Source organism: Sinocyclocheilus rhinocerous, unplaced genomic scaffold (assembly GCF_001515625.1).
Source record: "Sinocyclocheilus rhinocerous isolate Xijiao unplaced genomic scaffold, SAMN03320098_v1.1 scaffold609, whole genome shotgun sequence".
NCBI lineage: Eukaryota > Metazoa > Chordata > Actinopteri > Cypriniformes > Cyprinidae > Sinocyclocheilus > Sinocyclocheilus rhinocerous.
In genome coordinates, this window is record NW_015664988.1 from 25,584 (window position 1) to 49,846 (window position 24,263).

A 24,263-nucleotide genomic window follows, 5' to 3' on the forward strand; every position below is an offset into this window, starting at 1 on the left:
CCGGCAGGAATTGTAGGTGGGGGGAGTGAAAGAGTGCTCTCTTCCATCTTCAATACCACGACTGAGGTGCCCTTGAGCAAGGCTGCTCCCTGCAACCCCCAACTGCTCCCCGGGCGCCGCAGCATAAATGGCTGCCCACTGCTCCGGGTGTGTGTTCACGGTGTTTGTGTGTTCACTGCTGTGTGTGTGCACTTTGGATGGGTTAAATGCAGAGCACTAACCCCTAGTATGGGTAACCATACTTGGCCACATGTCACGTCACGTCAGGTCAGTTTTTGCACATGCCTAAAGTTCAAAACCTGACAGAATAGAAAACTGAAAAAGACAGCAGTTTGCAATATTTCTACAGAGCTAAAATATTGAAATATATTGAATTATATTTGCTAGTTATGGAAGAATGAGTTGATTTGAGAGAAGTGTTTTGCTAGTTTTTGTGCTTAGTGGATATGTAATTAACTGCTGTGCCAAGCTGAAAGTTGGTGTGGAGAACTGTGTGAAGAGTTTTGGAAAAAGTGAGTATTGGGAAATGTGTCCTAGCAACTGTACAGCCTCAAAAATGATCTAGAATTACTCGTATCAGTAGTTTAGCACATGCATTTTGATGCATTGAGCCATGGTGCTCATATAGAGTAGACAATGCTAATTTAAGTCTGGTTTGTGACATTTCCCATTTAATTTTGTCATTAAAATTGGAACAAAGAACAAAACACACTTGAAAAAGTGACCTACGTATTGAGAAATGTGTTCTACCAATTGTTAAAAAAAAAAAAAGTATACAGTTGCAAGTAAATTGAGTCATGATGTTAATACAGACAATGCGTGTTTGTGTCTGGCTTGCAACCTTTCCCTTCTTATTTATGTCATTTAAAGTCATTAAAAGCCCTATGTAGAATTATGTAGAACTACTCTTGATGATTTTTCAAGCAGTTATAGAAACTACTTTCTCCTTTTAAAAATCATGCGAGGGATCGTTTCCAGCATGACTCTAATAAAGAGAACCTCGTGGAGCACCAGAGAGTTCCAGCTGGTGTTTTAGTTTGGCCACAGCAGTCAAGCTTAAAGGAATGTTTGGGGTTCAATACAAGTTGAACTCTATCGATAGCATTTGTGGCATGATGTCAGTTCAATAATAATAATAAAAAAGAATATGACTTGTTCCTCAGTTTGTAAAAGCAAACAAAATTCATGTTTACAGTAATATCTGTGTCTGTGGGGCAAGACATTGCACCAGAATGTATGTTGAAATGGGCACTTGTGGCTATACTGTATGTCGAGAGTATAGCCACAAGACTTAAAAGGATAGTTCACCCAAAAAAATGAAAATTCCGTCATCACCCTAATGTTGTCCCAAACCTGTATGAGTTTCTGTCTTCTGTTGAACACAAAATAAGATATTTTGAAGAATGTTGATAACCAAAACAGATGCTGGTAGTAATTGGCTTCCATAGTATGGAGAAAATACTATTTTTGTGTGAACTATCCCTAAAAAGATATGATAGAATTACTCGCCATCCTTGGCATTCAAGTTGTTGTACAATCTTTCAACTCTTGCATGACAAAGTCCAGTGACTTTTGAATGTTGAATATAATTGTCTGTAAAAAATCATATTTATATGGATCATAATAAGACAATTTTGACAAATTTACATCTCAACTAACATATTTTTGTATGAAATAATAATTGATAAGAAACACTTGCCCTATAAATGTCCAATGTAGGAGTATAACTGAAACCAAGTATGAGTCACAGATGCTGCTGATAGAGCTTGACTTGTATTGAACCTGGAATGTTCCTTTAACTGTCTAACTGTCCTGCTTTTAAGTGGTTTTTGGAGTTGATTCATTTTACTAACACATGCTTGTGCTTTTGCTCCGACACCTTCTCCTACGCAGCTGCCTGCAGCATCACTGAAACCCAGCAGCAGCGCTTGCACTGCACATGCTTTGTATGCACTCGCAGATACTGACGTTTTCTCTTGATTTTTTTAAAGTGTTGAACGACAGTGGAGGGTCCAGAGGCAAAGAGGGCTATCGCTCTGTAGGGGGCGGTAGTGAGAGCATGAACGGGTACGAAGAACTTGTCCGATGGCGGGGCCGAGAGCCAGGAGCCACCTGTTCAACTCCACTGAGCTACAACTCCAACAGTGCACCAGGCTACAAGTCGTCCTCCAGCATGCGGCCGGGACGCAGGCCAAAGGGTAACACTAAATTATGCCATTTAGTAGGCTACATGTCAGCAGCCTTGAGCCTCAAATGACAGACCATGTTCATTCTGCCATGTACGCTAGTAAATTTATTCATCCTTGGAGACACTTTATGATTTACCGGTTTGTGTTGTATTGAAATTGTAGCAGACATTTTTATTTTTCACTAATAAAGGAATATTTTGGGTTAAACACAAAGGGATAGTTCACCTGGAAATGAATATTCTGTCATAATTTTTTCACCCTCATGCTGTTCCAAACCTGTATGACTTTGTTTTCGTCTATACCATGAATTAATTTTTCAATTTGAGGGTTGAGTTGAAATAATTTTCCTTTGGTAATCAATAGCAGGCCATAGATAGACCTTAAAGGGTTAGTTCACCCAAAAATTTAAATTAGGCTGCGATTTACTCACCCCCGAGGCATCCTAGGTGCATATGACTTTCTTCTTTCAGACGAATCCAGTCGGAGTTATATAAAAAATTGTCTTTGATATTTCAAGCTCTATCATATATACACCTAGGATGCCTCGGGGGTGAGTAAAACGCAGCCTAATTTTCATTTTTGGGTGAACTAACCCTTTAAAGTGGCGTCAGCTAGCCAAGTTTTTAAACCGATTTCTAGTCGTAGGGTAAAATTATGGGTGAGTGGTCACAGTTTAATGGCCTTACATACCCAGTCAACCTTTATACTTTTTCCATATTTAAATGCAGTCGTTGAAGTTTTTATTAAGTGATTTTGTTGTGTTTTCCATGCCGCATTAGTTTATTTAGCCGTTAGCAAGCTTATCATGTGTAATGTACAACCATGTACACGAGGGCTTCAGCTTTAAACACCACTGACCCTCTCAGTGACTCTCACCTCCCAGTCAAAAAGCCCGAAGCTCATTTCATCAAGACACTGTCAGCGTAATAACAAAGCGTTCATTCTAAATGAATGTTTATTTTCAAGTGCTTGAAGCTTTCTCAGGTATCTACTGCACTGCGTAAACAAGCAGCCGTGTTCGTACAAACGCACACAGGAAGACTGCAGTAGCCAGAGGCCCATCATGTCCCATAATGACACTGTTCTAGGAGAGCATCTTTAAAAGGGAAACTGAATTGTGTGAAATAATGATAATAATAATTAGTGGTACTAATTAATCAGATGTCTTTATGAAATAAACTTAGGGATAAACTAAGAGTACTGTGTATACACTGATTTATTTAGTGCCTCATTGTTGGGCAACACTCTTATTTGCAGGATTGGTCTCAGAGGAAGACTTGCACCATCATTCCCCAGATGCTGGCTTTGGAAGTGGTGTCCATGGAAACACGGGTTAGAGAATTAACAAAATCAATACGTGTTGCCTCGACAGCCTCGCTTTATTTCTTTGTGTTTATATGTGACATGTGGTTCCCTCTATAGGCCACCGGCCCAGCTCTGCCGAATTCACCTCCAGCAGCAATTCCCCCATCAGCTCCAAAGGTGTGTGTGTGTGTGTGTGGTCTATTTCATATGCATGCATAGCCACTTCATTAGCCAGCGATGGAAACTGCCACCCCTGCACACACACTCTCTCTGTAATTACTCTGTTGAGACAGTAATTGTTTCTCAGAGTGAAACATATGTCTTTACTAGAACATTTGCAGAGGCAACTCTGTTGTCGAGCAAGTATTATTTTATCACAATTCAGTTATTTAAATTAATCAAATAATAAATTATTTAAATAGTCAAATTATTCATTATTTAAGCCATTTAAATATTTTTTTATGATGATGATGGTTTATATATTGTGGTACAATACTGCTGTTCAAAAGTTTGTGCTCAGTAGGATTTTATTTATAAAGAAATTAATACTTTTAAACATCAAGAATGCATGAAATTGATCAAAAGTGACAGTGAGGATATGTAGGCTTGTAATGTTACAAAATATTTGTTCAAATAAATGCTGTTAGGAATCAAAGAATCCAGAAAAAAAAAAAATCATGGTTTTCACAAACATATTAAAGGTAGGGTATGTAATTTTTCAAAAACACTTTAGAAAACTGATTCGGGCCGAATTGAATACTTTCCGTACCCACTGTAAATATGCAGGGAGCCTATAACCATCAACCATTAGAAATGTTTTATTATTAAATATTTAATTATTATGATTAAAAAAATATGTGACAGTAATTTTTTAATTTTTGTCAGGAAATCTTATGCATCCACTGAGAGAAAAAATAACTCCTGTACACTTCTCTTCACTGGACGGATGTGAACGCCAAGTGAACCAGGACTAAAATCATTTTCTTTGTTGGTCTGGACCAAAAAAAACAAAGAGAACCAAATTACAAGTGTGAGCACAACCTGAAAATACTGTTATGATTTGAAGGAAATTACATTCAGTACACTCATTATGCTCACTCCTTTTTTATTTCAAGGGTATTACTATTGCTCATATCGTAACATTAGGTTGACTTCAGCGTGTAGTAGAGGTATTGCTTTTCTAAGCCATCAGACTTTTGTTTGGTGGATAGTAAACCATACAGAAAAATCAAATAGACTTGCATTGAAGAACCCTGAGCCATATCTACAGACCAGAATACCATGGATGGATGGATATGGTTTTTTTTAGTTGGGGCAGTAAGCAACCACCTACCAATGCCCTAGTATCTAGTAACCACCCACGACACCTTAAAAACCTTTAAAAAAAAATAGCGACATGTTTAGAAATGCTCTGAACACCTTAGCGCTGCAAAACCTCTCATATCAAATCTTTCACACTGCAGTAAATTAGATTTCATTACCATGCAAAGTAGAGCCTTGCATTTCAGCCCGGGCCCAACGGGCCCCGACTTTTTTACACCCCTAGGGCCGGGCTTCGGGACAATTTTCACGTCATAGTTCAGACGCGGGCCGGGCATCGGGTTTGTTTTAGGCTTCTCCTTATTTTTATATTTTAGACATCCATCAATTATTTTTGATGAAAAAATTATTTTTTTTGCCACGCTGGTGGAAATAACATGAGACCAGCTGCAGCAGCATGTATGCCGTCAGCACAGCTGAACAGTTCTGCGTTCAAATGCACGCAATAGGCTAAAGCTTGCCACAAAGCACTGGTAAAAGTAATTACCATGAATGTGTCGGGGGAAATAGTAAGGAGGTATTTGAATTATTTACTAATAAACTACTGTTTTCTGAGTCGGTGTTGCAAGGATGAAGTTGCCGATCCTGACTCGCCATCTCCTCAGACGTGCCTTTAGAGAGAAGTGCATCTTTACAGATTATGATTATAATGAAAGAGTTTTTGTTTTTGATTTGTTTTATTTCGTTAAGTAGTAATTTAAAGCTTTCTATAGATATATTTATCATGTCTGTGAGGCATGGACTAGGGCCTATATTTGAGGCCCGTGCAGGGCTCTAATGCAAAGTGTCAAGTAAAAGCCTAACAGCACTTAGCAGAGGCCAATTTGTCAAGTCTGATGTTGATTTGGAAGGCCATTATATCACTCTGATGTTTCTCTTCTGGGTTGTGAGAGAAAAAACACTTTTCTCATTTCGATTTGCAATAAAAACGCAGGCTAGTGCATGTAAATGCTGAAATGACTGATCATGATTATACTACTGTGTGAATAGCACTATTGACACACACAGTCCTTTTAATGTGCCCATTTTTATGACATCTCACTCTTAAATTTTACAGTTCAGGTTTTAATTTCCTGTCTTCCTCCAGGTTCTCTGGACTGCCTGCAGGGCCGATCTGCCAGTCTGTCGAGCGATGATGTCGTTGGACTGGGTCATGAAGGCTCACGTCTCAGTCAGTTGTCTCTGATTCCTCGTAGCTCCACCCTTCCCTGTGATGCCCCATCTGCTTCACGTTCTTCCCAGCGGCCCACTTCTCGACGGCCGTCCTCTCCTAGCAGTGAGATGGTCACCCTTGAGGAGTTCTTGCAGGAGAGTAATGTCCTGTCCCCACCCACTGTAAGTTGTTTTAACACTAACAACGTTTTAACACTTCTTAGTAGGGCTGCACGATAAATATCACACGATATTTAATGCGCATCTCGTCAGTAAAGCCAGTTCTGTAATCAGCGGTAAATCATGCGCAAAATATGATCGTGGTTTTGCGCAGCTTGTCTGTGAACAACGGCTCTGTGTAGCTAATGCTGCTCCACATGAAAACACGCACGTGTAGAGATTTACCGCTGATTACAGAACCAGCTTTACTGACGAGATGCGCATTAAATATCGTGCGATATTTATCGTGCAGCCCTACTTCTGAGCAGACTTGTTTGTTTGATGGTTTGACCTTTTGAAGAATAATAACATATAATTAGAAGAATTTTACATTTCAATTTCAAAAGCTTTATTGTCTATCCCCAATGGGGTAGAAAATTGTCTTCAGACAAAAGGCTCAACACACAAACAGCACAAGTAGTCCTCACAACAACAGACTACATTACATCACAAAAACACAACTTAAAAAATAAAATCATTTTAAGATCCTATTTAAAACAGCGTGGTGTTAAAAAATGCGTGGTGAATTAAAAAATAATAATAATTAAATGCGTGGTGAATCAAACATCGTAGGATGTATATTTTCTCACTTCAGATATCCTGTATGTTTTTCAACATATCAAGATTCTGGGTGCATGTTTATGCAGTGAGAATAGCAAAAGGGAGCTTTATAAATTTAATTCATTATCAGTAGAGACATTCATGCTCCTAAATAAATTATGCCTGATATTTGATCTGTTTGACACTGCACAATGTATTGTTGTTTGCTAATTGGGGATTACTAAGATAATGTTTATAATGGAGCCATTTCAGCTAGTTGCCAAACTGAGGTTGATATCACATGTCATATTGATATACATATCTCCAAGTCCTGTTATCGTAATGGATTTTAATGTGTTTCTGTTGTAAGACATGGAGCAAATTACAAGAAATGCATGCACAGGATTCCCATGGTAATGAACATGTCTGGGAGAAAAAAATCATTTTAAAACAATGATTTCTAGCAATAGGGAATATTTGGGGGTTCAGTGGAAAAAAAATGTTTTAGTTCTTAAGAATTGACAAAGCTTATGAAATTTAGGATTACATTTAATTTAGTTAAATATTTGTAAACATTTTTAACACATTTTTTAATTTTTATACACTTACCCCCGGTTTCACAGACAAGGCTTAAGCCTAGTCCCAGACTAAAATGTAAGTCTGAGTTGTTTCAGCTGAAAGAAACTTGCACTGACTGATGTTAAAATATATCAGTGCCTTTGTTTTGTCTCAAGTTGCACACCAGTAATGTTTTTTCTAAGGCATGTTAATAAAAATTACTTAAATGTCCTAATTGAACTATGGCCTAATCCTGGCTTAATCTAAGCCCTGTCTGTGAAACCAGACCATTATTTACGGTCATATTTAAGTCATGACTTTTAATTGCAGTTATTTTATTCAAATAACAATTAATTATTCAGTTAGCCCTTAGTTTTAAAGGGGTCATATGATGCGATTTTCAATTTTTCCTTTCTCTTTGGAGTGTTACAAGCTCTTGGTGCATAAAGAAGATCTGTAAAGTTGCAAAGACTAAAGTCTCAAATTTGCATAACGCCGCCCAAATGTTCACGGATGCAACAAATGCCTAGTTTATAATGGGATTTAATATTTTTGTCTCGTCACTCCGGCCGGACAGGGCATCACAGTATGGTAGGGGCGTAACATTTCCTTCACACGCTTGAGGTATTCGGCCAGCCAATCACAACGCACTGGATAGCTGGCTAATCAGAGCACACCTCGCTTTTCAGACCGATGAGCTTTGTAAAAATCGATGGCGTTTCAGAAAGGCGGGGCATAGAGGAGAAACAATAATGTACAGTATGTGGAAAATAATGTTTTTTTTTAACCTTAAACCGCATAAACATTTCATTACACCAAATACACAAAATAATGTTCTTTTTAGCAACATCATATGACCCCTTTAACAGTGAGAATCTTTTTGTTTTATATAGGCATATGTCCAACATTAAGTTGTATCTCCTGCATTGGAATAAAGTAAATATTTTCTATAAAATTTTCATAATATTTTAATTAAACATTTAGTAATTGTTCCTAATATTTTTCAAATATATAAGATTTTAACTTTTGTATAATGACAATGGAAAAGTCATAAAAACAAGGCTTCATATTATTGCAGTTAATATTGATCTTAAGTAGTATATACATGGAAATATATAGCTGCATTTTTTGTATATAGTAAAGGGAGTTCCTTACAAGAAGAGAGGGTCCTAGTCATCACAAGGGGTGTGGGAACCCTGCAAGTAATTTCCGTTGTAATATTGGAATTGGGGCAGTTAAAACCACATGCTTTTGCAAAAATATGTATGATGATTTAAATGTCTTTCAGGTGCAGACAGGAAGTCGAGAGGATCTGATGACTGATTATTTCACCAGATCTACTCGACCTGTCCCTCTGCGAGATGACGCTAAAACCCCCACCAATTATGTCACGCCAACCATCAAGACTACTCCGCCAGAACTAGATGGTCGGGCCCCTAAACCTGGACACAGTGTCAAACCAAGCGTTCGGCTCACCGAGACGTCCACACCTCCTTCTCAATCGCAAACCCTTCCTAACAGAGGAGCAGGACTGCGGTCCGCACCTTTGCAGCAGTCCAGTCCTCGCGGAGGTGTGGGCGGCAGCGCCAGCCTGAGCCGTACATTCAGCCTGGCCTCCGCAGACCTCCTCCGTTCCAACAGGCCGGACAGTTACCGCACCGAGGCAAGTTCTCCCAGCCAAAATGATGTGGTGGTGAGGAGGTCTGGTGTAGTCACCAGAGAAAGACCGATATCTGCTAGGCTGGCTGGTTCTTCGCCGCTGCCTGGAGACCCGGGGCACGTATCCGTGGACCCCCGCCGTCTGTCTCTCGCTCAACCGAGAGATGAGTTGTCCCTGGCTAGTCCGCCTCCAGTGCACTCTTCGTCTATGCCGCTGCAGGCTGAACGGGAATACGTTGGTAGCGGTAGCAGCAGGGCAGGAGCAGTCCGTTCTGCTCCTGCTCAAACCCGAGCTGCCCTCCATCGTGGCGAGGTGGCCATGGTGACTCCAGTGCGAGCCGTATCAGCATTAAGGCTGAAGGATTTGGAGGAGGAACCTCGGGAGCAAAGGCAGGCAGAGTCGCCTCTGTTGAAGAAAGCAGACACTGCGAACTTAAGCTACACCACCAAGGAGCAGCCCACCAGTAAACCTGCTTCTCCCGACCCCAACAATGACCCTCAGACTGTTTGGTATGAGTACGGCTGTGTGTAGAACCTCAGACTTGGTGAAGAAACACGTATGAAACTGCACTGTAAACAAATAAAAGCCCCAGGCAGCTCTGGGAGACTGGTCATGTCCTTCCTCTCTCCATCTCTTTAGGTGCTTCAAAGGCACCAGTTGCATTTGAGGGTCTTGCACATGTTCAGACTGACCTGAAAATGAATTTATGGGGCACTTGAATGTATTTTCCCCCTTCAATTCCAATCAAATGCCATTGATTTCCACAGCTCTCCGCAGCTCCATGGCAGGCCAGTTCATGTTCTATTCTGAATATGGAAAACAAACGTTGGGCTGTGTGCTAGGAGCCACTCCCAGCGTAATTACTGAGTAGCGACTGCATCCATCTTTAGGAGGCGCAGGACAGTTGCAGGTCCATCACCGAGCCTCATAGGGATCCATTACAGGAAGCAGCCTCTCTCATTCGCTCCCAGCTGACATACCAAACAATCTGCTCTTTTCTGCTTCTTGTGGGTGAACATGTATTTGGTGTAGGACCTGGGTTTGGCTCAGACTCTGTTCAGAAGCACACAAGACGCACCACTGAGCCAGAAAGAGAGCGACCAACAGAAGGCTGTTGGACATGAAAATAAGATAGCACCTTATGATATAAGGTGGAAGAATTGGTTTTGAGGGGGAATCTGGAGTACTGGACATATTGCCCAGTTTCACACAAGCATTTAGAGTAGCACTAAAGAGAAATTGAAGCTCAGTTTGGTGTTTTTGTGTTTTGTTTAGTTTTGTTTTTCCTCATCAACACACTCATTTTATAACACTGCACAACTGTTCTAATGACCAGAAGTTCTTTTATTGGTTTATTTATTAATGTCCTTGAGACAATTAATGACACTTGTTTGTGTAGTTGTTTTAATGTGTGTGTATGCCTCATTTTTCCAAAATTGCTTTTTTGTTTTGCGTGGTTGATGCTTAAGTCTGATTATGTTGAACACTGGAAGAATGGAGTAGTCTCATTAGTCTCATTTTTTCCCTAAGTGAAGCATATAGGTAAAAAAGCCCATGGAATCCCAGGATCCCTCAATCACCTCAATCATCCAATTATGTCACGCCAACCATCAAGACTACTCCGCCAGAACTAGATGGTCGGGCCCCTAAACCTGGACACAGTGTCAAACCAAGCGTTCGGCTCACCGAGACGTCCACACCTCCTTCTCAATCGCAAACCCTTCCTAACAGAGGAGCAGGACTGCGGTCCGCACCTTTGCAGCAGTCCAGTCCTCGCGGAGGTGTGGGCGGCAGCGCCAGCCTGAGCCGTACATTCAGCCTGGCCTCCGCAGACCTCCTCCGTTCCAACAGGCCGGACAGTTACCGCACCGAGGCAAGTTCTCCCAGCCAAAATGATGTGGTGGTGAGGAGGTCTGGTGTAGTCACCAGAGAAAGACCGATATCTGCTAGGCTGGCTGGTTCTTCGCCGCTGCCTGGAGACCCGGGGCACGTATCCGTGGACCCCCGCCGTCTGTCTCTCGCTCAACCGAGAGATGAGTTGTCCCTGGCTAGTCCGCCTCCAGTGCACTCTTCGTCTATGCCGCTGCAGGCTGAACGGGAATACGTTGGTAGCGGTAGCAGCAGGGCAGGAGCAGTCCGTTCTGCTCCTGCTCAAACCCGAGCTGCCCTCCATCGTGGCGAGGTGGCCATGGTGACTCCAGTGCGAGCCGTATCAGCATTAAGGCTGAAGGATTTGGAGGAGGAACCTCGGGAGCAAAGGCAGGCAGAGTCGCCTCTGTTGAAGAAAGCAGACACTGCGAACTTAAGCTACACCACCAAGGAGCAGCCCACCAGTAAACCTGCTTCTCCCGACCCCAACAATGACCCTCAGACTGTTTGGTATGAGTACGGCTGTGTGTAGAACCTCAGACTTGGTGAAGAAACACGTATGAAACTGCACTGTAAACAAATAAAAGCCCCAGGCAGCTCTGGGAGACTGGTCATGTCCTTCCTCTCTCCATCTCTTTAGGTGCTTCAAAGGCACCAGTTGCATTTGAGGGTCTTGCACATGTTCAGACTGACCTGAAAATGAATTTATGGGGCACTTGAATGTATTTTCCCCCTTCAATTCCAATCAAATGCCATTGATTTCCACAGCTCTCCGCAGCTCCATGGCAGGCCAGTTCATGTTCTATTCTGAATATGGAAAACAAACGTTGGGCTGTGTGCTAGGAGCCACTCCCAGCGTAATTACTGAGTAGCGACTGCATCCATCTTTAGGAGGCGCAGGACAGTTGCAGGTCCATCACCGAGCCTCATAGGGATCCATTACAGGAAGCAGCCTCTCTCATTCGCTCCCAGCTGACATACCAAACAATCTGCTCTTTTCTGCTTCTTGTGGGTGAACATGTATTTGGTGTAGGACCTGGGTTTGGCTCAGACTCTGTTCAGAAGCACACAAGACGCACCACTGAGCCAGAAAGAGAGCGACCAACAGAAGGCTGTTGGACATGAAAATAAGATAGCACCTTATGATATAAGGTGGAAGAATTGGTTTTGAGGGGGAATCTGGAGTACTGGACATATTGCCCAGTTTCACACAAGCATTTAGAGTAGCACTAAAGAGAAATTGAAGCTCAGTTTGGTGTTTTTGTGTTTTGTTTAGTTTTGTTTTTCCTCATCAACACACTCATTTTATAACACTGCACAACTGTTCTAATGACCAGAAGTTCTTTTATTGGTTTATTTATTAATGTCCTTGAGACAATTAATGACACTTGTTTGTGTAGTTGTTTTAATGTGTGTGTATGCCTCATTTTTCCAAAATTGCTTTTTTGTTTTGCGTGGTTGATGCTTAAGTCTGATTATGTTGAACACTGGAAGAATGGAGTAGTCTCATTATACATATTTTTTCCCTAAGTGAAGCATATAGGTAAAAAAGCCCATGGAATCCCAGGATCCCTCAATCATGTCACCAACCAAGCACCCCTTGTTCCCTGTCAGGGGTGCTATTCTGCCATCTCGTGTCACCATCTCCAACTTCTTATGGTCTGCGGAGGCTTTCTTAAGTCAAGGGCAAGAGCTGATCACCAAAGGCAATGGTGTCTTCATAGAAATATATTTGGATCAAGCATTCACACTGGGTGTGTGAACATTAGGAGAGTGTCCTGTTTGAATGTGCACAACTACTGCTTAAATGATTTTAGATATACAACTGTTTTTATACACTACTGCACATGAACATGGATCAGTACCTGTAAGATATTGTGTGTTTGATGTAAGGAGTAGATACCCTAACAACCTTTTACACTTAATGTAAAGTTTATTGTCAATGATAGAAGCCTGTTTAGAGAAAGCTGTTTTCCAAAACCTGCTCTTTGTAATAAAGCTTTTTTTATGTCTGGAGTTGATGGTTTCAGTAAATTGCGTGAGTAAATTAGTGCTATGACATGCATAAAGTTTAAAACTGATTTTCTAGCTCTCAGAATAAATTAACATCAAAATTAAACATACAAAAATCATCATCCAAAAAAAAAAAACCTTCAGAATGGGTAAAGGGGTTGCAGCATAACTTGAGGTCTGTCCAGTTAATTTGGCACCAAATGTTGAGTTGTACACTCTAAAAAATGCTGGGTTGTTTCAACCCAACTTTGGGTCAAATATGGACTAACCCAACCGTTGGGTTACATTTTTACATTAAATTTTTAACCCAAACGTTGGGTTAGTCCATATTTGACCTAAAGTTGGGTTGAAACAACCCAGCATTTTTTAGAGTGTAGTTACTGATAAACTTATGTTTGGTCTTCTTTCAATAATTTAAATAACCTATCTTCTTTCAGTACCACGAGCTGAAGTTTGAACTTGACAAATGAAGCTAAAAACTGAGAAAAGAGATTAGATTCAGTTGTCCTGCCATATGAAGTGTCTAAGTTTTGACTTGGTTGTCACAATTTTAAGGAATGTTACGTGTATTGTAACTGAGGAAAGCATGCGGTAACAGTTTGGCCAAAATCTGGGACATATGGGACATTTTTTCATGCTAGTTTAAATTTATGTTAAATAAAAGTTCATCAGACATATCCAAAATATCTCACAAAAATGCGTTAAAAACGTTATGGGACACCAACGTGTAAGTATTTGAGGAATGTGATAGTTTGAAACGCGTTTTACATCCTTTCCTTTGCGCACGGTCCAGGCGCTGTGAACAATTTCACCTAAGAAACCTTAAATGTTTATTTATGCATATGTCACATACATTATTACCCTTATTCCCAACAGGCAGATGAACAACGAGGCTATTATGCTGAGGAGCTGCCTACTTAGACAGCACTTCGGACATTATAGTTGCGTTTCATGTCCGTTCATCTGACTGAGCGCAGCTGTAATTGCCAAACGTGCTTTCTGTGCAGGCAGGTCATAGGATACGAGACACATCCTGTGTCTGAGAAGACACTTGAGATGAGTGTTTCGCTTTGAGTAATTGCACGCATCATCACATACAATCTGTTGACGCAATTTAATTTTTTCCTCTTTTCCGACGCGACAACCCCGGAACACGGGAGCTATTTTATTTCTGCAAAAAAAATCTCTCCTGCGAGTAAACGAATAGAAACAGTCAAATCTCTATGACAGAGTCGGTGGAGCGGTTGATCTTGAGGATATGTTGTTCATCACTTTTGAGAAATGCCTCGAATGAGTCGCGAGGGATTAAAACCAGCAATCTTAAGGTAATTTACTTTCATTAAATCTCATGTATATTCTCCTATACCTTTAAAAAAAACATTTAGCCTATTACAGTAATTGTTGCTTCAGTAAACTGAGCACTTAGTATTATGTCCTACTACCAATAAAAAGAAATAAAGTAGGAAAAAGGAATGCAATATGAAATTTTTTTTGAGTTCCCATTAATTTATTATAAAATCAGTATAAAATTATAATCACTGTGGTATTTTTGCCAGAAAATATGGTTATGATGATATTTGTGTAGTAAACTAGGCAAACAAATGATGCTGATTACTATTTTACAGCTTTCCAACAGCTATTTGTAACGCACTTTTAGAATATAGGCTATATCATTTCTAATTCGATAATTTCTCATGTATACGTTGGCTACTACACGTGAGAATCTAGCACTTCTAACCAACATGGTCTACTCTGTGACATGTTTATTAAGATGTGCTACCAATACAAATGAACCTGGTTTAACCCATTAGGGTTCAAGTTTATAATGTGATCAGTTACATACTCCAAATGGTGTAATGAGTCGCGCACAAGAGCAATACTACATTAAAAATAAACAGGAATATTACATGTGCCAAATATATGGTAGTTTTTCTCTATTACAACATGTTTTACATGTCAAACTTTGGTCAACAAATGCTACCGGTTGTATTACAGTAGGCTACATGACTTAACTAGGTTAAACATTTCATGGCAGATCGTGTCAGCATATAGAGAGGCACGTTCAAGCACACATTCTCCCACATTTGCTGAGTCGGGGTATTGGGTTTATGTTACGACATTTAGGTTAACCTTAATTAGGCTAAACGTGCTCAGCCGTATTTTTTTTTCTTCATAATTTAATTTATACAAGAATTGGATGGCAGTTTCAAATTGATCAATCGCGATTAATCACTTACAAAATAAAAGTGTGTTTACATAATATATGTGTGTACTGTGTATATTTATATGTATATAAATATACTTTTGCAATTCAAAATACAGTATATTTTAATTTGAGAAAGTTTGAAACTAGCTGGTTGAAAACAGCAAGCAAAAACACATTTGTGAAATTGGTTTTTTGACTCAAGAGATTCCTCATGTCACAGCAAGTCCTGGAGTCCCCTATACTAAATTATAAATACAATATTAATGAAGAATTTGTTATTTGACAGTTTTCATAAATGATGAATCAATGTGAAGTTTTGCGCTTTATAAAACAGATTAGACTTTGAATTCTGTTTGGATGAGACATGTTTGAAGCTGTTGTAGACAGATGCACATCTGTGACCACACTTTAACTGAATTCTATGTTGCTCAGCAACCACAATCATAGTACAGTTTGGCTGAAAAAAAAATCTGTTCTATAATTAATTAAGTTTGATTAATGTATTTATTGGACTATTGACACAAATTTGTTGTGCCTAAGAACACCCCTTACCCAAGTTAAAAGCATTGTAACACATTGCCTCTCTCGTACTGCTACATTACTCTGACCAAACAATTTCTTGTTCTGAACAGGAAGTGAACTGCTTGTATTATCACATACAGTACAGGACTTCATCAAAGTTTTATAGAGGAAAACAGCTCCATAGTTTGCTAGGGAAATGTCAAATCTCTATAGGTAAGTCTCTCCGTAAGGTAGATGTTAAAGCTGGCTCCATAGAAGACAAAATCCGAAGTAACCTCCGAGAACAGAAAAGCAATTCTACTGAAAACAGCTTTCCTATATTGAGACACTGTTCTGAGTAATACTGTTGTACTTGCACAGATGATGTTCATCATGTCTGAGCAGTATTATTGAAAGTGTCTGTCTCAATCCCAAGTAGTCTGTCTCAATCCCAATATATCTATCATCCTTTGATCAGCCAGACATTCTGCGAACCAGGCCATGGTCAAATTGAAAAGGGCAACGTATGTTACTCAAATCCATGACATGAATTAGCATATATAAAGATGGTTTAATTGCATTGCACAGGCTCTACTCAACGAAGAAAACACCTACGCAGACGTCAAAGCCAAGTGCAAAAGACGTGCAGTTGGATATGGCATATTTCGAAATTAGTAGATGAGTTTCACACTTCCTTCAACTTCATAATATCTCTTCCTGTATGCTTAAAATAGTTCAGAGTTTAAAGGACACCCGCCCACACACAAAACTATTGTCACTCGGCAGTCATCTTGATAAAATCCTCAGAAAGCTATTTTCAGGCATGCATAAGTACAACTTCTGTCTGCTTGAACTGAGAAAAACCCAAATCAGTTTTTGACAAGTATCATAAAGCCATCAAAAGTTTGATTTTTTTAAAAGATAACTTTTACAGATGAACTCAACTTTTCCATAATGTCCAATATGTACATCAGAATCTCAGTGAAAGTTGTAGTGTATCATGGCATTTTCTGGGTTGTATGAATACTGTGGTGGTATTTGGACACACTAATCATTTGACATCCTATTTTGTTTGCTTCCCATAGAATCCGTGGAATGTTATTTGGAGACCTCAGTTGATTACAAACTTACCAACACTTGTTGAATAAGACTCTGCGAACATGAGGTTAGAAAGATGAACATGTCTGAGGAGCAAATAAACTGCACTATAAGCCACGAGATTCACCAGTACCTGTTTTCGGGTGCGTACATCCTCATCCTGCTAGTGGGTCTTCCCGCCAATGCTTACTCGCTCTACCATGCCTGGTTGCACAACATGTTTTACATGTCAAACTTTGGTCAACAAATGCTACCGGTTGTATTACAGTAGGCTACATGACTTAACTAGGTTAAACATTTCATGGCAGATCGTGTCAGCATATAGAGAGGCACGTTCAAGCACACATTCTCCCACATTTGCTGAGTCGGGTTATTGGGTTTATGTTACGACATTTAGGTTAACCTTAATTAGGCTAAACGTGCTCAGCCGTATTTTTTTTTCTTCATAATTTAATTTATACAAGAATTGGATGGCAGAAAATATACATCGTCTAATCTAGAACTTTTATATTTATTCTGCTGTGTAATAATGTAAACATGTATGGGAGGCTGGGGTTAGCGGTCAAACTTATTCAGGTGAATATTTATAAAGGTGAGTTCATATATATATATATATATATATATATATATATATATATTTGTGCTTGCACTATAAGCCACGAGATTCACCAGTACCTGTTTTCGGGTGCGTACATCCTCATCCTGCTAGTGGGTCTTCCCGCCAATGCTTACTCGCTCTACCATGCCTGGTTGCAACTGAAAGCCCGCAATGAGCTGGGGGTCTACTTGTTAAACCTGACCATATCCGATCTGCTGTACCTGGCCTCCCTGCCCCTCTGGCTCCAGTATATCTTCCAAGGGGACAACTGGATCAGCTCTGAGTGGCTCTGCCAACTGTGTGGATTCCTGCTCTACGAGAACATCTATGTCAGCATTGGTTTTCTGTGTTGTATCTCGATTGACCGTTACCTGGCAGTGGTCTACCCTTTCCGCTTCTCGGCTTTCCGATCGGTACGAGCAGCAGCACTGGTCAGTGCGGTGGTCTGGCTCAAAGAGCTTGCCGTAGGAGTGGTGTTCTTTTGGCACAAGGAGCTCAGCAGTGACAAGCATAACCAATCTGTGTGCTTTGAGCACTATCCCATGAAGACATGGGAGTACCCAATAAATTACTACCGTTTTTACATAGGTTTCCTGTTCCCTTTAGGAATCCTCTCCGTGTCGTACTTTCGAGTCCTCCGAGCAGTGGGCAAGAGTGCAGGCACGCAGACTGCCCAGAAAACTCGCATCAAGTACCTGGTGACCAGCACCATCGTCATCTTCCTGGTTTGCTTCTCACCATACCACGTCTTCCTGCTGGTACGCACCATATTTGAGCGGGACTGCGACTTCATTGAGAAAATTTTCAACTACTACCATTTCTCTCTGTTGCTTACTAGTTTTAACTGCGTGGCGGATCCAGCGCTCTATTGTTTTATCAGTGAGAGTGCCCAAAAGGGCATCCAGAAGGCTCAGGAAGCTTGTACTCGGGTATTCTGCTGTTGCTCAAAAAGTCATGGAAGGTTCAACACGCACTCTACTGAGCTTGCAGTCACCAATGATAATGTTACAGGTACCTCAGTAGTGACACTCTTGCAGCAGATCAAAACTGACGTTTGAACATTTTTGTTGTATTATCTATACAATGGACATCGTACAGTTTAGCTACAGGCTCTTCAGTGGACAAAGGAAGCATCATAGATGTACAGCTGCATATTATTTTTTTTATTTTGCATTGGTTAGAACATTAGCCTACTTTGTCAGAGCCAGTCCTGTATTTTGTTCTAAAATTAAACTGTAATATTTCATGGTTTTGGTAAGCTAGCATGCTACTGTTACGTGGTGTAATGCTCAGGGATTGCTACCTTGAAAATCACCAGTGGTTGACATTTGAGGTTTTAGGAACCGATGAGCTAAACATTTTCTGTACTGTTCTAAGTCCCTTTAGTTACATGTGCATGTAGCAGCTAAAAATCTCTGTCCAAGACTAAAACCATTTCTGCTTTCAAACCTCATAGGTTTCCGGTTCCTTTAATACTGTACTTCACCCAAAAATGACAATTCCGTCATCATTTACTCACCCTAATGCATATAGTCTGTTGTTATCACTGCAAATACTTTTTTTTTTTCAGATGCAAACTTCGCAAGTCAGATTTAGTTACAAAACATGAGAACCAGTGGCGTTTGGTTCACTGATGTGAAACCAGGCACAATACAACTTAATGAAAATGCATTTATGCTTAATGTGATTTGCAAGATAGGGAGGGGGAAATTATCATTAAATATTTAAATTGCATTTGTATGGCTTCAGAAGTTTCATGGACAATGTGATGATACTTTTATGGTGCTTTTGTGTTCTTTTTGGCGTTTAACAGTTTCTGGTTGCTATATGCTCTTATTTTATAGAAAATAACAGCATACAATTTTGTCATTAAGTTTGGAACATCATGAAGGTGATCTAAATGATAATAGATTTTTTTATTTATTTTGGGGTGAACCTTTCCTCTAAGAAAACAAAAGCAATGAAGCTGTATCTTTGTTGCCTCTACTCACCTTTTACATGGACAGACATGGAGCACACAGACATCTGACAAGCAGAAAAGGTACACGGTGTGGGTGTGAAGGGTCAAACATCTCCAAACAGACCATTTTAACCTGGATAGCTTCCCACTTTGATTTCATATCCTGGGGAAATAGATGAGGAAGAAGTGATTGATGGTTACTTACAGAAATCATGGATCTTCTGTTTGCTCAAACCGCTGAGGTAAATAAAGGTTGATGAGTGTTTGGTGCAGTGTTTACATTTTAATGATGGAAGTGATCACAGGTAATACCAGGACTCAGGAGTTTGACGTGAACTGAAAGAACAGACACGTGGAAGTATTCTCTTATTCCTGCTCATTCAAACTATGTTTACATTGAATAATCAACATGCATGCAGATTCTATGTATATGTAACCAAATCAAGATTGTATTCAGGATATTTCATGATTTTTCATAGTGACTGCAGTTCAGGTTAGGGGACTTTTTATTATTGGTACTATACTTTGTTGTTTATTGCACAAATCACTGGCAATGACTGTATTGTTACACAGTACGTAGACACAGAAATAATGCTGTGCTGTATAGCAGGGGTGTAAAAAGTTAAGAGAATTTAATTATGGGTACTGCATAAATATTAACTAGTCCAATTTTTGTAAGATAGGATATTCTCTTCGAGTGTCTGATAATTGAATTTTGGTTTTGTTTGGCTTGTTGTTTTAACAAAAGACACATGACAGCAATATACGCAAAACAACTTAATCATAATTTTATCAAAAATAGCTCCCTAGCTAGCTAATTACCAAGCTAGCAAGCTAACACTACACAGCAAACATGTCAAAATTGCTTATAAAATAGCATGGCAGTAATTATAAAACACTGATATAAGAGTAAATAGTATTTGTCATAAATGTGAGGGCACAAATTACTTAAGATAATAGGTAAAGCAAACCCTTGCAGCAAAAATATGATTAAATCTGTGATGCAATTCCTCTCTCTACTCACCAGACCTCTGGCTGTCTTGCCTGCATACTTTGTGCATTAAAGTATGTGTTGCCGATCTCATTTCTCCTATTATTATTAATTATATTTTCTTCTATAATATTATTAAAGATGAAAACGTCGTATATGAATAGTCAAAACAGGACTAAATAATTAATGATTATAGAACTGTCCCTTTAATGCAAACAGGAGAAAAACATAGCTCAGACTCCGAGAAACACGTCCATCATATATTAGTCCTCTTTGTTTAGTCATGGTCTTTCTTGGCTGTCTTTCGTCGGTAACTCTATTGAAAGCAGAATTGTGAAATTAAACAAAGGTGCATAAACAGAAGCCTACATACAGATGGGATTAATTAGTATAAAGTCATATTCCCAGTAAAAACGAATCCAGCACCATTTTGAAAGAAATTGAGAGATTGGCCTATTTATTTTATTTTCATGCTTGTTAATCCGGTCCCAGAGAAATGTTGAAAACTTTCAGGTGTAACCAGAGCCAGACTAATTAAAAGTCTGCAGTTTATTTTACTTTATTATTAATTGTTTTGGGATGGTCTTCTCCAGTGTTGATTTTGGTTGAACCTTGGAAGAGGGAAAGACATTTATCTCTAAAAAGGTCAGTGATAATATACAAATTTCCAAATTACATGAATGTGTTATGTAACACGGATCTGAACTAAAACAGCTGCTTGTAAGAGTTGTTGTGTAATACCATGGTATTTTTTAAGTTCCTTAGACTACAACATGAATAATGTTATATAAATAGCCTATAATGTATGATTCAAGTACCTACAACCACAATAACAAGGTACAACCAAAGAATGTAACAATTATGCCTATTAATTAGATTTCATCAAAGCTGCGCTACAGAACTGTTGGCCTTTCTATCGCCAACTGTGGTTAAAAATAAAATTGCATGTCCCTGCGTTTGAGTAATCGATATCGCCATTACAGAGTAGATCACACTACAAAACATTCTCATAGTAGTAAAAATGTTCTACAAGTATATCAGAAAATATTTTTTAAAAAATGTAATTTGAGCAATAAGTGTCATTTCCGTTGTGGGTCCTATTTTGTTTTGATAGGGGTTTTGTCACTTTACCTTATTATCTCTGCATTCTCTGCAATGGATGATTCTCCACAGGTTTGCAGTTGTACTGTCCATGTTAAATGATAGCTAGCTGACCAAATTAAATCTACACACTATTTATTGTTGCAATATTACCATGCAAGATACAGTTGCCGCCTAGCCGGACACTCACGGACATGACGTAACCTGGTTCCCGCCAAATCTGACCCGACAGCGTAAAAATGTAAATCATTATCGTAGTGAATGGGCAAAAAAAAAAAAGATTTTTAAGATTCTTTTTTAGTATTTTTTATGTACTAGCTTTATCATAGAATTTCATTATTTTTAAGTAACTCTTCCATAGCGCAGCTTTAAACCCATATTGTTGACTGAATAATCAATAGGACGTGTCCCTCAGTGTATATGGTGGATACAATGTTTGTAATATCTTGAAATCAATTGTTTATTATTTTTCTAATCAAATATTCTTGTATACAGCAAGAAATGGGCTTTAAAGTGAGAAGCAACATAGATTGTTTAATAAGCCGAAAGCACAAAAATGAAACTTCTCTGTAGATTGTCTATAAAGAATCAACAAAATTTTACAATGGCTTTCGATTATATTCCCATACTCATATTCATCTGTGAGAATGAGTGAGAATATGCAAAGGTTGAGTCGGCTCTGACACTGGTCAAAGATGAGTGTCTTGGTTCCTGTGGCTATGTGATGTGTCCGTGATGCAGGCCACACTATGACGTCAGGCAAGAGTGAGATTTCTAAGCCGCTGTATGATGTCAGAATGGTAAGGGTGAAAGGTCAATCCATCCACCTCCAGTCCTAGGTTTGCCGTTTTGCCGCTGCGGATGCCATATTTCACCAAAATCTGGAGCATCTCTTCCTCCTGTTTTTTGAATAAAAGCACCACATCAAGTCATTTTTGTCTTTGCAGCTGGATTTTTTTTTTGTCTTTAATCTTTGGTAATGCATTCAGTGGTAATGGTCTTTTATTTTAAGCCACATGTGGGAGTGGGAACTTTAAAAACAGGAAAAGTGTTATTAAAGCATCAATCCATAGCAGCCACTGAGGAGAAACAACATGATGGACACAGAAAATATTTAGGCTAACAGAAAGGAATGTGAATACAGGGTTAACGGGCTGGTTCCAGCTGTTGTGGCCGTGATAATTATAAGGTATACTGGCAGAGGTTCTGAAGTGGTCTGCAGTTCACCGCAAATATAAAAATGGCCAGTGTTGACTGGAAGCAGCACTGCGACACGCTTGCAAGTTTTATACCAGTGGATTTCCACTGAAAATAAAATGAGTGATATGAGGTGACATGCATAAACTCTTCCAGAGACACCCTTAAACTGCAATGCAATACTTTTTTTTAGAAGAACAGATGCTTTAACGTAATGTAGGACTGAACTTATAGTGATATTATGAGGTGACATGCATAAACTCTTCCAGAGACACCCTTAAACTGCAATGCAATACTTTTTTTTAGAAGAACAGATGCTTTAACGTAATGTAGGACTGAACTTAGCCATCATCTTTTATTTTTGATAATACGGTGTTACCTTGGCTACAGTGGGCAGGCAGGCCGTCCACAGGCTCTGTTGATCAGGTGTGGCTGACAGACCCAAGCCCCTCTGGAGGTACCGCCAGTGTATTGGACAGAGATTGAGAACATACAGAGCACAGGCGACAGCATAGCTACCCCAGCTGGACACTCCTATACAGGAAGTGGACGTTAGGTATGCTAAGAAAAGATTGTTCATGGTACACAATCATTGAGGGGCAAATACAAGTTTTTGTAGACACCTCAATAGTATAGTTGATAGTATATAGAATACACAATCAAACCGTTTGGAATAATTTAGATTTTTGAAAATGTTTTTGATAGAAGTCTCATGCTCACCAAGGCTACACTTATTTGATCAAAATAAAAATAAAAACAGCAATATTGTGAAATATTATTACAATTTAAAGTAACTGTGTTCTAATACATTTTAAAATGATATTTAGTCCTGTGATTGCAAAGCTACTTTTTTTTACACTACCATTCAAAAGTTCAGGGTAAGATTTAAAACATTAAATTGATTTTTAAAAAAAACATTAAATTGATCAAAGGTGATATTAAATACATTTATAAAGTTCCTAAAGATTTCAAATAAATGATGTTCATTGAACTTTCTATTCATCAAAAAATTCCCCCCAAAATAATCTATTAATAGAAATATTAAGCACATTTTCTACAATAATATTATTAAGAACCGTTATTAATAACCGAACACCAAATCAGCATATCAGAATGATTTCTGAAAGATCATGTGACACTAAAGAAACCTGAAAAGAGGCATTTTAAATTGTAATATTCTTTCACAACTGCATTTTTTATTAAATAAATGCAGCCTTGGTGAGAATAAGAGACAATTAAATAAATAAACATTAAAAAAAAAATCAATACTCCAAAATTTTGACCAATAGTGTAGTCCGATGGTAAAATACTAAAATAAATAGTGCACATACATGAAAATAAATAAATGAATGAATAAATTACCAAGTTATTTATTTGTTTGTTTGTGTGCATTGCTCTATATTATTAGTTTTGGGGAAAATATTCTGAGTTACACACAGTACAAGATCTGTCTGTCGACTATAAATGTGACATGCTATTGTGTACCATACTAAATAGTCTCAAGCTCAAAGTTTTTTTTTAAATCAATACAGCTTAGCTTGTATTTAATCTGAAACATTCATTTAAATATAGTATCTAAATGAACTACTATTCAAAAAATAGAATTCAAGATATTTATATTATTATTCTCAATATTTTCCATTTCACTCTTAAACATGCCTAAATATCGATTAAATGTTGGAAATCATTTTTTTTTTAACCAGACAGACACTAGGCAACACTGACAATGTCAAATAACATCTCTGATGCGCTTCCTATGATATCGGAAACTATCATTCTTCCTTTA

General features: G+C 38.9%; 3 protein-coding genes and 1 pseudogene across 4 annotated transcripts in view; 3 read left to right on the forward strand and 1 right to left on the reverse strand.

The window, feature by feature from the left end:
• The window catches only part of LOC107730555 (protein Daple-like), a 34,048-nt gene extending 23,600 nt beyond the window's left edge, over positions 1 to 10,448 (forward strand). For both annotated transcript variants that reach the window (XM_016541408.1, XM_016541409.1), the window contains 5 exons: positions 1,992 to 2,198; positions 3,447 to 3,521; positions 3,612 to 3,671; positions 5,902 to 6,149; positions 8,572 to 10,448. In XM_016541408.1, coding sequence (XP_016396894.1) covers positions 1,992 to 2,198; positions 3,447 to 3,521; positions 3,612 to 3,671; positions 5,902 to 6,149; positions 8,572 to 9,474 — 1,493 coding nt within the window. In that variant the 3' untranslated portion in view covers positions 9,475 to 10,448. The remainder of the gene's footprint in view (positions 1 to 1,991; positions 2,199 to 3,446; positions 3,522 to 3,611; positions 3,672 to 5,901; positions 6,150 to 8,571) is intronic.
• On the forward strand, positions 9,725 to 12,820 carry LOC107730551 (protein Daple-like). The gene is made up of 3 exons (XM_016541404.1): positions 9,725 to 9,799; positions 9,976 to 10,094; positions 10,510 to 12,820. The coding sequence occupies exons 1-3, from the start codon at positions 9,725 to 9,727 to the stop codon at positions 11,342 to 11,344; spliced, it is 1,029 nt and encodes a 342-aa protein (XP_016396890.1). The 3' UTR covers positions 11,345 to 12,820.
• Positions 12,821 to 13,925: 1,105 nt separating this feature from the next.
• On the forward strand, positions 13,926 to 18,286 carry LOC107730554 (ovarian cancer G-protein coupled receptor 1-like). Its single transcript, XM_016541407.1, has 3 exons — positions 13,926 to 14,150; positions 16,618 to 16,781; positions 17,324 to 18,286. The coding sequence occupies exons 2-3, from the start codon at positions 16,707 to 16,709 to the stop codon at positions 18,284 to 18,286; spliced, it is 1,038 nt and encodes a 345-aa protein (XP_016396893.1). The 5' UTR covers positions 13,926 to 14,150; positions 16,618 to 16,706.
• Positions 18,287 to 21,789: 3,503 nt separating this feature from the next.
• LOC107730552 (UPF0317 protein C14orf159 homolog, mitochondrial-like) overlaps positions 21,790 to 24,263 on the reverse strand; it is a 30,510-nt pseudogene continuing 28,036 nt past the window's right edge.

What these genes read in the sequence shown, in the direction of transcription:
- LOC107730554 (XM_016541407.1), top strand. Translation starts at nt 16,707, where the DNA reads ATGAACATGTCTGAGGAGCAAATAAACTGCACTATAAGCCACGAGATT. An exon ending in ACCTGTTTTCGGGTGCGTAC is followed by an intron (nt 16,782 to 17,323) that starts ATCCTCATCCTG and finishes TCGGGTGCGTAC; the next exon opens with ATCCTCATCCTGCTAGTGGG.
- LOC107730551 (XM_016541404.1), top strand. Translation starts at nt 9,725, where the DNA reads ATGGCAGGCCAGTTCATGTTCTATTCTGAATATGGAAAACAAACGTTG. An exon ending in TGCTAGGAGCCACTCCCAGC is followed by an intron (nt 9,800 to 9,975) that starts GTAATTACTGAG and finishes TATTTGGTGTAG; the next exon opens with GACCTGGGTTTGGCTCAGAC. An exon ending in ATAGCACCTTATGATATAAG is followed by an intron (nt 10,095 to 10,509) that starts GTGGAAGAATTG and finishes ATGGAATCCCAG; the next exon opens with GATCCCTCAATCACCTCAAT.